This window comes from Numenius arquata, chromosome 12 (genome assembly GCF_964106895.1).
Source record: "Numenius arquata chromosome 12, bNumArq3.hap1.1, whole genome shotgun sequence".
Lineage (NCBI taxonomy): Eukaryota > Metazoa > Chordata > Aves > Charadriiformes > Scolopacidae > Numenius > Numenius arquata.
Genome location: NC_133587.1, coordinates 30,686,007 through 30,700,895, shown reverse-complemented (window position 1 = coordinate 30,700,895; position 14,889 = coordinate 30,686,007). Strand labels below are relative to the sequence as shown.

Sequence of the window (14,889 nt, the reverse complement as noted above, 5' to 3'; positions counted from 1 at the left end):
ATCTTGTTGTTAGAAATTGTTCCCCGGAGATGAAAATAAGGCCTTTTTTGGTTAAAATGTCTTGAAAAGTATTTAACAGATAAATTAATGTGCTACTATGAGTGTTTTCACATTGCTTTTGCAGATGCTAACTGGAATCCAGTTTTCCTTGGTGGGTTTGACCCGGAGGCGTGTGCATGTGTGTGCACAGGCGTGTGTTAAACAGAGATACTGTTCACAGGTGCGATGGTGGGGTGGTGGTGTGCGGGGTCCTCCGGCCTCATGTCAGCGTACTTACGCAACGTAGGAAGGTTTTTGTATGAGTTATAATGTGTACGTAGCTGTGGAGAACAAAGGAGTGGAATATAGTCACAGACTCGGGAGCAGTTTCGTAGGGCACAGTGGGAACTCCTGAAGCTTCCAGCCCCCCACTCACTGTTAGCAGGATTTCCCTGCAACACAAATGAGCAGAAACACTCTGTACTCTATTCTGGGTCCTAGGACCCGGTGTTGTTCTGTAGGTTTTTTTCAGTATATGCTAGTTTGTCACTCTTTATTTGTGCCATATACCAGCTCGATCCAAGGGAAGGAGGTGACACGTTGCTTCTCCTGTAAACTAGATGGGGAATGACCGTGTAGGGATCAGGCGGTGCCCAGGAAACCTGCCGTTCCTGCGTGCTGCGGTGCAGGGAGTGTGGGGACCTCTTCCCAATGCACCCCGCTTACAGCAACTGCACGGGAGGTGGGAGAGCTCATGGGTGCCCCTGTGCGGGGCCGACCGGGTGGCAGGGGAGAGTAAGTTGTCTAAATCCTATCAGAAATGTAAGGTACCATCACCCACCTAAATCAAGATAAACTTTCCTGTGATTCACATAACTCGTGCATTCTTTCCACGTGGTTCAGCAAAGCTGTTTATATTACAAAGTCCTACTCACCCAGCCTTGACTTTGAATCTCCCAGAGGAATAATACAGTCATCAGAACGGAGAGTGGCATTTCATATTTTTTTATTAATTTCATAGTTTACAGGGTGTTGGAAACGTGAGGCACTGTATATAATGATGTTTTTACAACTCTCCCTGTATATTAATCATTGTTTAGAGTTCACATTCTACAGGATTAATTTACTGTGCCCCCTTGGGAGCATATATCAAAATTGGTTGTTTCCATCTTTTCTGATGCTTGATATTAATGGCCCCCAAATGGAAATCTTATTTCCAGTACATTTCTGAAATAAATTAGGCTCTTGATCTCATGTTGGATGCCACTAGGGTAGACAAGTGTACTTCTGCTCTCCTAAATCTTCCTTTGAAACACTTTCCCAGACTTGCAATTTTTTTTGTGTTTAATCAACATAGAAGAATCACACCCATATCAGACTACAACATACCTGTGTATATATACATACACACAAGTGGATGATTATTCCAGTAAAATCCATTATTCAAGTCTAAATCTAGTACTAAATTTGAAAAACTATCATAGTGGCTGAAAAAAACGACGAGCACTTAAATTCAAGCGATATTGTAATGATGGGTGGAGGTAAGAGAGAAGCTCCTGGAAGAAACAAAAAGCACTTTTCTCTTTCATCAGATTCACTCGTGGTTCAGTTGACAAGTTGCAATCCAAAGATGTTCTTCATTTCTTCAGCATCATTGCCCAAATTTTGATATCCCTGCGTAGAAGATTGTGCACCATTATACCCAGTGCATTTCGCTTACATATTCATGAGCCCTCGACTTGATTACTGTAATTCATCTCTGTCATCTGGAGTTAATACTAATAATTGCAAATTTGAGTCGATAAACTTTTGTTGCATTATTTGTTGTATTTAAATGCAGATTTATGGAGTAATCTCTGTTGCAGCAAAATACTCTGAAAAGGACACATTTTTCTTACCTTACTTGTGGATTTAGCACGCTTGGATTTTGTGGCAGTGCTTGGATAGAGGTCTAGGATTTTCCTACAGAGGAACAAATCTCATGTAAAAGTTTTATTTTGCAGTTTGGGCAGGACAGTGTTATTTAGCGTTCACAGCATAGACATGAGGGATTTTAGAGGTACAGTGTCATTCCACTCAATATATTTTTCTCAAATATTTTATTTTTTTCCCCTCAGCAAACAGAAAATTGTGCATGGCATAAACAAACAGTAGTCATAGTAAAAATGTGTTAATCTTTCACAGCTGAATATAAAGCTTTATCCTTCATTTATTAATTCTCAAAGTTGGTTGCCACATGCATTCTAGTGGCAGCACGAATTAACTTTTCCTTTGTTGCGGGTGCCTGACATGACGCTAATTGCAGATTCCGGGCGTTGGCACTGGGGTGCTCAGGAGCCTGGAGCTGCCCTTTGGTGGTGGCACCTCCTAGTGGTTAGTGGTCTGTGTGCTGTGGGGAAATGTCACTAAAGTCATCTGTTTTGACAAGGAGCAATGTTTTCAATGCAGCATTTTGGGAATAGGCCTCCAGGAGCTGTGTGAAACATAGCCAGGACCCATGTCCAGTCCTGCAACGGGGAAGGAGGAGCCCTGTGCAGTGACACGGGCTGGGGCTGGAGCTGCCTTGGGTATGGGGGCAGCCAGTGGGCAGAGGGCAGCAGGGCATGGCCAGGAGGTGGAGAAAGGGATCATACTTCTCTGCTTAACATGTGTCAGTCCACATCCAGTTCTGGGATGTCTTGAGGTCCCTTCCAACCTGAACTATTCCATGATGTTATGTTATTGGGGCATATGGAGGTGTTGTGCTATTTAATAGATATTGGAAATACGCAGCACATAGGAAAGTTGATTTAAATGAATTAGTGATATGATTTCTCATGATTTGGTATACTTGGTATATTTGGTTGCTTGTAGATAAAGTGAGTGAGTTTAAAAAAATAAAATAAAGAAAACACAGATTTCCACGATGCATGGAGCTAACACATTAGTAGGAAGAATTTCAGTATCTATCTGAAGACACAGTATTTTGCCTAGAAAATTTTAGGGTAGGAAAACAGGAAGAGTATAGGGTACCCCTATAGTGTACATCTCAGACTACTTTAATTACGGGTTTAGGAAATCATAATTTCTTTTCAGAAGATCAAGAGATTTATATATATTTTTTGAAAGATTATGCAAACTGCATTATGGTTAACAGCCAAAGTAAATTTACCATTGGTTAACATGAACCATTTTCTGTTTTAAAGCAAGATAGTAGTTCCTGTAGTTCCTTTGATGCTTTTTTTGTACACCAGTAGTAATGCAGCACAACTCAGTAAGTACTAGTGTTCCAGTGGTTTACTGACCATATTATTTCAATTTAGTGGGTTTTAGGAGACATTTAATTGCTGAAGTGGACTAATAATTACTTCATGTTTTTTTGGCTATCAAACTTCTGTGCTATGGACTGAAACAGATAGTGATAAAATTTTTAATGAATCACTGTTATTGTTGAAAGTGGACGTGCAGGATGCATGCAAAAGCTGATGTTGCTTTCTACTTTGGAAACACCCTTTCCAACATCTCAGTGTCTCAGGAAGAGTGATATTGCCCTGATGTTTGGATTTTGTCTCAGATGAATTTCTGCTAAGTTAAAGCCCTTTTAGGGAGGTTGGGAAAGTATTGTTGGATGTAAAAATGGAACAAGGTGCTTCAATGATCAGACTTGCGTGTTTTTCTCTTTTTCATGGCTGGTTTGTATCTGGGATCAGTATATACCTGTTGGTTGAAGACATTGTATATACACTGATGTGTTTGAAAAAAATTGAAACCCTCTTCTAAAGGCAGGATTTGTAAACTTCCTGGGTGTGTATCCCTATTTCTTGGTAACACAAAATACCAAGAAATTAACTTTAGCATAATACATTGCTAGTCCAAAAAGCAGTTTTATAGGTAAGAAACAAAAAGATGAAAGGCAGGAGGCTTATTTTCTACTGTTCAGCTATTTTCTGTAGTCCTCCGTAGCCCTTTTTATCTCAACTTCATGGGGCACGGGGCAAGGTAGAGTAAATGTGCTCAAAAATTGGTATAAGGGGAGTAATTGCAGGTGGAGTGTGGTCAGAAATGGAAAAGGTAACTGTCCCTTCAGCTCATCACCTGGTAACTTAAGACTTGCTACAGGTGTCAGTTGCTTTCTGAGGTCTGCTTGCATTAATGTTAAGTATTTTGCTGGCTTGTGCCCTTGCAGGACTGGTGAATGTACTTGTGTTGTGTCATGACTGCCGACTGTCCGTGGTGCGGTATCACCGTACCTTAGAGACTGCGGTGGTCTCTGACGCCCCTTTTCCCCCCGTTGCTGCTGTTGGGTGTTACACAGCAGCTCTTCGTGCCTAAAATCCGAGGAGACAGGCGACGGGAAGGAGGTGCAATTCAAGCTTAGGGGCTTGTTCTTGGTGGCCTGTCGGGCTGTGGAGCGTAGCTGGGATCCAGCTGACACTGCGGGCGTTCGTGGCGTCCCTTTGGCACCTGACTGCTTGTTTTGACGGTTCCTCCTGCAGCACAGAGCTAGACAGGGAAATGAATGAATTCACTGGCAAATGTTCAGATATATTAGTTTTTTATTAACCATTATTTTCCTTTCAGCTTGTGTTAACACGCCCAAGTGCCGTATGTTGCTGAACAAGTCCGGTACACACCCCAGCCTGATGATTTAGCTGGTTTTGATCTGTGTGTACTCTTTTGCCACAAAGGCCTTATCTGTGCTCAAAATACTATAAACACTGAAGAGAGCCACACAGGGCCATGTAGTCTTAAATTTCAGACGGTGTTAGGCAGAAACTAAAAATATATACTTACTTGCCCTTTATCTCCTCACTTACACGTGAGAGGTTATATTGACACGCTTGGTTCTGCTTCTGCGCTTTCACTTGGCCTGGTGGTGAGTCCATTTTCCTCTGGGAGTTACACTGAAATACCCGTGCATGACTGTCCAGTTGACAGTGTTTTTAAAAATTATTTAAGGATCTATGTACTGCAAAAGGTATTAAAGCAAAAAGCTATAAATAATGTCTAAATTTGAATCATTTCAGTTTTAGAAAGCTGATCTCTGATAGGGACAGGGAGCCTCGGTGAACTCAGCTTGGCAAAGCCAATCCGGTTCCCCACATAAGTGGTAAGAAATACTCTTCCTATTTTGGCCTGAACAGATTAGAAAATACAGGGGTGTGCGTGGAAAAAAAAATACGTAGTTTACTTGATTTCAAGATACGTAACAAATTGTAGTGGCAACTACAGTTGGTCTGCACCCAGCTGAAAGCTGCAGTTGAGTTGTTACGGTCGAAGGTAAGAAGCATGGACACCTCTGGGGGAGCGCTTGCTGTACCCCCCAGTACTGCTCTCTGGGTGAGCTTCCAACCAAACGCAAGGAATCACCCCCCACCCCCAGCTACGTAATTGTAGCCATGCAGGTAGCACAGTTTTTTTGATGCTTGGGGACATCCTCCTGCTGGGCAGGTGAGATTGAGTCCCTGCAGTGGGCAGAATTTGTGAACACTAAGCATTATAGAATCATAGAATCATAGAATCATCTGGGCTTGGAAGGGACCTTCAAAGGTCATCTAGTCAGACCCCCCCCCGCAGTCAGCGGGGACACCCCCAACTAGACCAGGTTGCCCAGGGCCTCGTTGAGCCTTACCTTGAATGTCTCCAGGGAAGGGGCCTCAACCACCTCCCTTGGCGACCTATTCCAGTGCTCCACCACCCTCATGGTAAAGAACTTATTCCTAATGTCTAATCTAAATCTGCTTTTTTCCAGTTTAAAGCCATTACCCCTTGTTCTGTCATTGCCGGCCTTTGTAAACAGACTGTCTCCAGCCTTCCTGTGGGCCTCCTTCAGGTACTGGAAGGTACCAGTAAGAAGGTACCATTGTAAAGGTGGGATTTTTAGCAGCCTGATTTTCTGCTTTGTCTTAAACATATAGCTACTTCCGACTAAGAAGTTTATGGTGCTCTTGTGCAACACACACAAAATATTTCAAAGAATAATCTTATTTATTGTAACTTTTTGTCTTAAACACTTCTGTATGTTTTTGGAAATGGTACATTTACAAAAACCAAGACACCTATTTGGAACTAAAGGCTAAGAAATCTTCCTATGCCATTTATTAAGAATACACTGCAGTTTCCATTCCTAATTCTAGGTATTGTTTTCCACATATGGTCCTTGTTTCCATTATGTGGGAACATAAAATTGTTAGCTACAGAGTATTGAGTGATCTTACTTAAAGGAATGGTTTTCTCAGTTTTTCCTTTGTGCTTTTTTTTAGAAGTCATGTTGTATGGAATAAACAGAATATGAATGGCTGCATTCTTGCTGCCTTTGTAACGCGCTTTTGCTTCCACTCTCAGTGCTGGTGTTCACTTAGCAAATATTTATCTTCCATTATAGAGGACTTTGGAGCAGAAAATGTAGTGCTCATGAGTTTAAATTATAAGTACCTTTATAATCATAGTGAAGCAGAATAGTTAAATGGGTGTACACAGGAAACAGGAGATCTGACTTGCTTAGACTTGAGCTGAGTGATGCAATATTTAAATGAAGATATTATAAATCAGGTTTAGCATTACTTCTATCCTGTATTCAATGAAGTGAACTTGCTAGTTCTTCTGCATGAACTGGTGACAAAGACATCTATACAGCTTTTACAAAATAATGGCACATTGCTAATTTACACATTGGTGGAGCGGTGTTAGCTAATGAGTTTTCTATCAAAGCATGTTTTTGTATCTCTAAATGCATTGCAGATTTGGAGAGCGCGGTACCCTTTTGCACAATGATAACAGTGAGAGGATATAAATGTGGCTTTGTTTTGTTGACAAAATGTGAAAATCTAATTGTAATATACAAACTCCGATTTTGAAACAACAGCAAAGCATCCGACTCTGGGCAGTTTTCTTAAGCCAGGACAACTCTGAAGCAGGGTTTTTGAAAAGCTTCCGAGTAATTTTTAAGTTTTTGTTTAGTATTTTTTTCATCTTTACAGGCACTGACTTTTGTAGACTCTATGTATTTTGCACTTTTCTCGGTTTTTAACTAGAAGATGTTTTCACTTGTGTAAGCACCTTGTTGCATGTGCCCTGAGCAGACCATCTCTCTGTGGGTTAGTGTTGGAGCCAGTCCCTCATTTGGGAGATCTCACTTGAGAGCCTGGTGCTGCCACCCGGAGAGGGTGACCCCGAAGGTCTTTTGGGTGGGTGTCCTGAAGGAGCGATTGGACCGGTTTACTCTGTAGCTGAAGTTGTGTGAACTCCAGTAAACTCTGGTAATTGCTGATTTCCCCTTTATGACTCAGTAACTGGTATAAGCCAAAACAGTATTTTTGGCTGCTTCAGAAAATGCTTGAAGACTGTATTACTGCAATGGCATAAGGATTTAGGAATTTCTGTTCACTGGTTGCAATGGAGAAATAGAATTTGACCAGATACCCTTTAACAGCGATGTAGTGGTTACTTGAATTAAAATCGGTGTCAAGTTTGGTCCAGTTCCTTTTGTATTTAGCAAACAGTGCATACAAGCTGACCCGTATACAGCATATGTTCGTTGTAGACAGAACGCAGAAGAGGAATTTAAATGAGAACATTTATGCATGCAGTTTGGGTGTTTCCATCTTGTTTCCATTGGTGTGTGTTTTGGTTTTTTTTTGGGTTTGGTGTTTGGTTGTTTTTTTTTCAGTAGGTGTAACTAATCCCTTCAAAATGTGAGTACTCCCCTCCTCCCTAGACCTCTCTTCCCCCCACAGCCTCCTCCACCAACACCTTCATTTATGCGAAACCTTTAATAGAGTAAAAGGGCCTCAAGAGGAGGGCTGCTCTGTGAAGTTTGGAGAGGGCTTTAATGAGAACTTTCATTGTTATTTCATATTTACTTACCAAATCCTGCCAGAGCAAATTCTTGCCAAACTAGTTTTATATATTTCTTGTCTGGTCTTGCTAATGTATTGTTTTGTATCAGGACCTTGTCTGACAGGAAAAGCGACCAGAGCAGTTCAGGCTATGGCACAACGAATAGGGGATGCAGGAAAAATGAAGTCTATCTAAAACTACTTATGCAATATCGAGAAACTTTTAAAGGAACTAATTAGCAGAAGTGATGCAGCTTATATATCAAAGCTATTTTTGATGTAGATTGTACATACTGAAATAGCACAATAGTGCTTTAGAAGTGGGCGATTCTACTGTTGATTCTGTAATCGTGTGTTTTCTTACATTTGCCTTGGAGGTGGGAAATACTTGTGGGAAGGAAAAAACATAAGGATATGGAAATATAGAAGTTGTAGTTTCAGTTTGGGTGCTGTTTGTGTTGATGGATGTAGTCAAGTCACTGAGCCAGTATTGCAATTATCTGTTTTTAATCTTTCCATTCTCCAGTAAAAAGATCAAGTGATGCAAACAAAAATGGTGAAGTGTGTGACATTTAAAATTCTCTTAAAGCCCAAACTAGTTATTCCATTTCTGATTTTGCAGTGAAGCCCGGCTTCTGGTTCAGTTCTGATTTGGCTTTGAGATGGAGTGATTAGCACAGGAGACCTGAATGGAGTCCTTTAGGAGTGCAAGATGCTTTCTAGCTTGTCAGTTTGGTTGTGTCTTCAAAGCCTGGGTCTTCCCAACTGTGGTTCAGTCTCTGATGTGGACACAAGAGGCAGAGGACATTTTTGTAATGGGCTGGAGGATGAGGAAGGATCGTCTTTCCTTTTAGTTTGAGAGCAGAGTTTACAGGCACATCTTCAGGAGACTTTCCTTTAGAACTTGTTTGTTAAGGAGCTTGGAAGGATTTCTGGTTTACACAGGAGGCTTGTTCCAGCCCTGTCAATGTGTTAGTGGAGTATTCAAACTTCACAAAAAGTTTATCCTAGTATTTGCATTTACTTTTTTATATAATAAATTTCTGGAATATGTAGCTATGTGTGCACCTCTGTATGCATGACTGTGAATAACGTAGTACTTTTAAAAATTATTCCTGAATTTTACTTTAAAAAAATGGATGCTGAATTATCTCCTATAATGTGCTACAGCGGTAAGTGCAGTTTGAGGACAAGCCATATAATAGGAAAATCAGTTTATTATATAATAAATACTTGCTTAGAAGAAATGTAAGGTAACGATATTCGCTGCTCAGGGAAATTAGAGAAAAAAATCTGTAATTTAATTTCTGAAATGACTAGCCTAATGGCTGTAAAATGTAATTCTGAAATCTGATCGTCTGATGATGATGATTTACAGCAGTATTTAAGGTGGATGTACTTATACAAACAATGAAGGAAGTTTCATGGTTATCTGATTTCTCCAAAATCTTTGACCTATGCATTTATATCACATGCAAGTAACCAGAGTTCTAGGATATTAAAACCAAAATGAATATCCCTTGATGTTCTTTCATGCAGCATACTATCCAAGATTTCATGCAACATGTCCTCTCAAGATTTACACCACCATATGAATTTAGAGGAATTCTGGTGGTCCCATTTCTTGTCCTGTTCCATCCTTTATGAAATCAAATTATTTTCAACTTTTTTTAAGGATAGAGGGTTTTCTTTTGTGGGGTTTTTCTGGGGTTTCTTTTTGAGCTTGTTTAGGTGGGTTTTTTCTTTTTTTGTTTGGATTTGGGGTCCTGGGTGTGGTGTGTTTTTTTTCTTTTGTGTGGTTTTTTTTTTTGTGTGTTATTTTCTTTTTACTTCTAGACACTGATACCTGAAAAGAACTTGGATACTAATTGCTATTTTTAGGAAGTCAGGCACTTTGCAAGATGTTGCAAGTTTGAAGGTCCTCAAATTAGTCACTTTCCGCAGTCCTGCTGCTCAGTGAAAAGCGAGGAAGCTCTCTTACTGCGAGACACTTAACAGCAGCCCGGGGCATTGGCACTGTTATGGGGGAATATTTGAGAAGCAAGAAAAGATTATGTATCATGTTCAGGTTATGTGTTTACAGTACAACTTTCCCTTGTTAGAAAACAAACCTCTTAAGAATAGCATGTTGAGTACTAAACAGCACTGGGGTCATGTAGCAATACACAGAAGACACTTTGTGGACGCAACCTTATTCTATCAGTTACAGTTTCCTTTTGTATCAAAAGTAATAATGAAGACTATAAAGCCAGTCTTCCCAGTTACTGGCAGACACATGTATACACACAAAACCACACACACATATATATGCATATATATACGCATATATATGTGTCTGTATGTCTGTGCATATGTATCTTCTTTTAATTAAAATGTGGAAAGTGCTCTTCATATAAGATTTAGGTATCCTATCTACCAAAGCACAGCTAAAAGACCGTTGATATCATTTAAATATTGGTTTGTGCCCTTCATAGCTGTCCTGTAAAAAGACCCCCACTTTACAGCTGTCCTGTAATGTTTTGTGCCTGTTGACCACTGTCTGAGATAAAATACATTGTCCTCAAAATAAAAGTCCTTTTTTATAGTGCATATATTCAGTAACATTGGGAATGCTATTCCCTACATGTCAGTGACAGGACCGTGACTCATGCAGAGCTGATAAAAGTGGGAAGAGTATGTATCTAATCTAGGGCAATTTAAAAAAAGAACTTTGGCTTTACATCTCAATTTACATTTATTTGCAGGAATATGACCGAAATGGATGTTTTCATGTTGAGCATTTGTAGGACTGCGTTATTACCTAGGTGGTGGAATAACCTTTTGCTGTTGGTATGGGATATCTGATATTATTTTCTTCTCCTTTTATGCAGGATCCGAACTACTGGATACAAGTACATCGACTGGAGCACGGGGATGGTGGGATCTTAGATCTCGATGACATTCTTTGTGATGTAGCCGATGACAAAGACCGTGTAAGTACAAATAGCTATGAAAGCCGCTCAGCACACACTGCGTGTGTCAGCATTCTGTGTTTCCTGCACGTGTACAAAAATGGGAGTCAATACAGAGGTTTTAGGTTTTTTTCTATGGTTTGCTTAACAGGTGTGAGAAGTCTGTTACTGTTATGTTTTTCAAAAAGTGCTAGAAATCTTCTATTAAAATCATGGGTTTTCCATCCTTTTTTGTTCTTTAGAAGTTTGAGTAGAAGGCTGCAAGAATAAAAAAAACTCATACAGTGGAAAAATAATGCAAAAAATTTAATCTGTAAGTTAAGATTTTAGCTTCACGTTACCAGTTGAATATGTGAAAAATATATGCTATTTGTAAACTGTGGAGAGCTGGTGGATTGTTTTTCAAAAATCTTTTTGGGAGGAATTGCTGGTTACACAGAACTTGAGAAAATAATTATACACTGCTGGGTCTTGAGTCCTTTTACTCTTTTATTTTTTTTTTTTTTTAAGTAGAGATTTAGATTGCAGTCAGCTGAGAGGGTTTTGGTTATTGGCTGTTTGTTTGCGGTTATAGATACTTATGTCTTTGAATTACATGTTCGAAAAAGGTAAGCTAAGAAACACTGTGGCAAAGCGTAAAGTCGAATGTAAATACTGCACTTCTCTCTGCAAAGCCACATGTGTTTGCTGAAGCCCTTGAGAGCGTCTCAGCCCGATACAGACTTCAGTATGGAAATGTGTTTCAGGACCCCACTCCTTCACTGACGGGATCCTTAATTGCCACTGTTGGAAGCAACAGGCACTCTGAAGGCTCCTTGAAAACTGGCCAAATGATGACTCTTAGGCTTATTTTTCAGAAATAAATACTTTGCCTGCAGTTATTTCTTGTGACAAAATTTAATTGACGTGGTTATTTCAACTGGGACTTTATAAAGAAAAATTATGTGAGGAGTCTTGGGACAGGGAGACTCCTCGCTGTCTGAAATGTTTGGATTACTCAAGCTGTATAGAGTAACAGTGCTGAGTTTTCAGGAATTTCTTCCATAGAAATAGTGCCCAGCTAAGATTTCATGAAAAGCTAATTAAAACCTCTAGTTAGTTATCTCATATTGAAATGCTCAGCTGCACGACTAGTTTATCTTTTGCTTACAGGTCTCAAGGAGGCTGGTGCAAGTTGTCACTATATATATATACATATATATATATTAAAACTTATTTGAATCATGCACTTCTCTTAGCTTCTCACATGCCCCTCCCTTCAGAAGAAGTTAGAATTCTGGTGACTTCAAGACCTCATTCTTTGGCTGTGACCTTGGCTTGCCGCCTTCAAGTGGAGTAATTCCTCACAGTGAAACTCTGTGGGTGTTTTTATGTGTGTGACTAATAGATGAAAAACTCTGACTGCAACTGAAGCAGGCTAAGTCATTATTACAATATTGTTTTTGTGTATAGATGGACAAGATACCTAGTAATTAGTAGTATTTATTTCTGCTTTTGCCAAGCTCATATCCTCTGGTTCTGTGAATCTGGTACGTCTCTACTGATAGCGCTTGTCAGTTAAATTTCCATTTTTTTAAAACACCTTGTATTTTTGGTTAGGAAGGTGCAATATAAACATGTACTGTGCTATGCTGTGTTATATCCTTGAATTAATCATTCCTGCTTGACCTTGATGTTTGACTCTTTTCAAGCATTTCAGTCATTAGTTATTGTTTTTCAGCTTGCCATCTTATATTTTACGCCTGACCTTCCTGGTTCCCTTTAGTTTTGGATTGTTTGCTTTGCATTTGATGCTTCCTCCATAGCAAGTGTATCAACTAGTTCTGTGTTAGCAGAACTTGATATAGGTGTCTCATTAATGCAAGGTTCTGAATATACCTCCAGCTAGTGATATTTTATATATATACATTTAATCATGTCTTGTTAAAAAGCATTTAAGCAGATGATGTCTAAACAGTTGCTTAAATTATTATTGAGGTCTGTAGGATTAGTTAGGCTCAAAATTAAACATTAGCCTATATCTTTTCTTTTTTAATTGGGACAGAAACATCTAGGATATTACAAAACTGAACACTTAATATCTCTTTATTCATATTCACAAGGAAGTTCTTTATATTCTTGAAGACAAGTTCATCGTGCTATTCACTACTTAGCATCTATACTTCTGAAAATCAGTTTACTCTTGTCATGGTTCTTTGGATGTGAGGATCATTCCCTTGGTGATAAATGCAATTTTTGTCCTTTTTTTATGTTGCTTTTATGCCATAATTACTTGTACAGTGTCATATAAGCACAATACAGAATATGAAGCACCTAAGGACTAGCTTGTCCTTTTGATGAATTTATTGCTGTCTATAGTCAACTATATTAGTAAAATAAAACTGTAATGTAAAGAATATATTTACTGCTATTCCACTGTCTCTGTGGAGAAAATGAATGTTCTATCCCATAGGATGAATACAAAGACCCTGAGAAACAGCAGCTGTTCTGAATGGAATAAGAGAAGTATCTTTGTGATGGTGGCCTTCACATTAAAATGTAGCGTGGTAGGGTGACTTTATTTAGCTTCTTCAGTCCCTACATTTTGGTGTTCTCTTGTAATTTACGAAAAGAGAAGGGGTGAGTAAGGATTAAGTAGTTGCTCCTTGGAATAATCTGTGATGTTTGATGTTGTTCCCCCGTAAAAAAAAAAAAGGAGAAAACCATGAAACAAACTGCATGGAAAAACTGATTTTGCTAACCAGTTTGTTCCTTTCTGAAACAGCGTTTATTAAGCCCTTTAACATAGTTCATTGAGAAAGTGCATAATGCAGTCTAACTTAGTTGGCAGGCAACTTTGACATTCATATTACACAATATCACTACATATGAAGTTACTGATGAAAACTTTGTTAATGCAGTTAATGGTAGTAACAGTATGAAAACAAAAATTAATAAATGCTCACTGGCTATTTTTCTTTCTTGTAAAACTTTCTTTGTGATTGATCGAAATGTAAATTTTGTCCAGGTTTTATCATGGAAAGAAAGTTTTCACTAGAAATATATCAATGTTTTTATATTTATCTGTGTCTCTCTCTGTATACATGATACAAATGGATTGGCTTGTCTTTATTGTTTTTTGAAAAGTATGTGGCTACAAGAAAGAAAAATCTCTTTTCAGCTAGTGGCATCCATTCCAGTCCTAAGTATGAGCATGTTTAGTATTGTTTGAGGAAACTCCTCGGAAAGCTTGGGCAGATGAATATCCAATATCTCTTTTCCAGAAATAAAGGAGAAATAACTCCTTTTAACTTGCTTTTAGTCAACTGCATAACCTATTTCTGTTATTTTAAAAATACAGGTTTCTTGTTGCATTTAGTGATTAGAACAGTATTTTAGAGATAGGTTAACAAACTGATTTGTTTAGATTTCTTTTACTTGTAAAAGTTAGCCCTTCATTTCAAGGCTCTTCAAAAAACATATGTCAACTTGACAAGTTTCCAGCCTGATGATAACATACTCGATGACCTCAGTTCAGTTTTTAGTAGACAGACATTCTCAAGAGCAAAAAAAAGCCCAATCAACTGAACAAAAATAACACCCAACCATCCTTAATAATCACGGTTTCTCCTGGCGGGATGAAGCCCATAGATACTTGAGTGATCCTTGTACTTTGGGCGTAATATGAAAGTATTTATTTGGGGATCTCATAGGCCCTTGTTTATCCATGGAAAAAAATATTCAGGAAATTGTTGTGTAATCTCCCATTTTAAAAGTACATGCATAAATATAACTTGCTCCCAGTTGAATTCTCACTGAAATAGTCACTTGTATTTTGCACAATTAAAAAAAAAATGTCTTGTGCAGTGTTATGTTATTTTATTCCTGCATAGTAATGCTCCGGCTGTTGCTCAGTGAAAAGCCTTGGAGATCAAAATGTCTATGTTTGGTGTAGCTACGTTTCTGAAAAAGTAGAGGCTTTCCTTCCCAAGAGAACAACGTGGATCTGCCATTAAGAGCCACTGGTTTTGGTGAGAAGTTGGGCAAACACAGCCAGTTTGCAACAATGTAGGGTATGAACCTAATAACAATTATTCATAAATTCCTTTGCCCAAAAGTATTAGGTTTTTAGTAGTTTGGGATTAGCAACCTGTAAAAGCATC

At 38.8% G+C, this 14,889-nt stretch overlaps 1 protein-coding gene across 10 annotated transcripts in view; it reads left to right on the top strand.

The window, feature by feature from the left end:
• PARD3 (par-3 family cell polarity regulator) overlaps positions 1 to 14,889 on the top strand; it is a 458,715-nt gene that overhangs the window by 39,870 nt on the left and 403,956 nt on the right. For all 10 annotated transcript variants that reach the window (XM_074156981.1, XM_074156982.1, XM_074156980.1 and 7 more), the window contains exon 2: positions 10,667 to 10,768. In XM_074156981.1, coding sequence (XP_074013082.1) covers positions 10,667 to 10,768 — 102 coding nt within the window. The remainder of the gene's footprint in view (positions 1 to 10,666; positions 10,769 to 14,889) is intronic.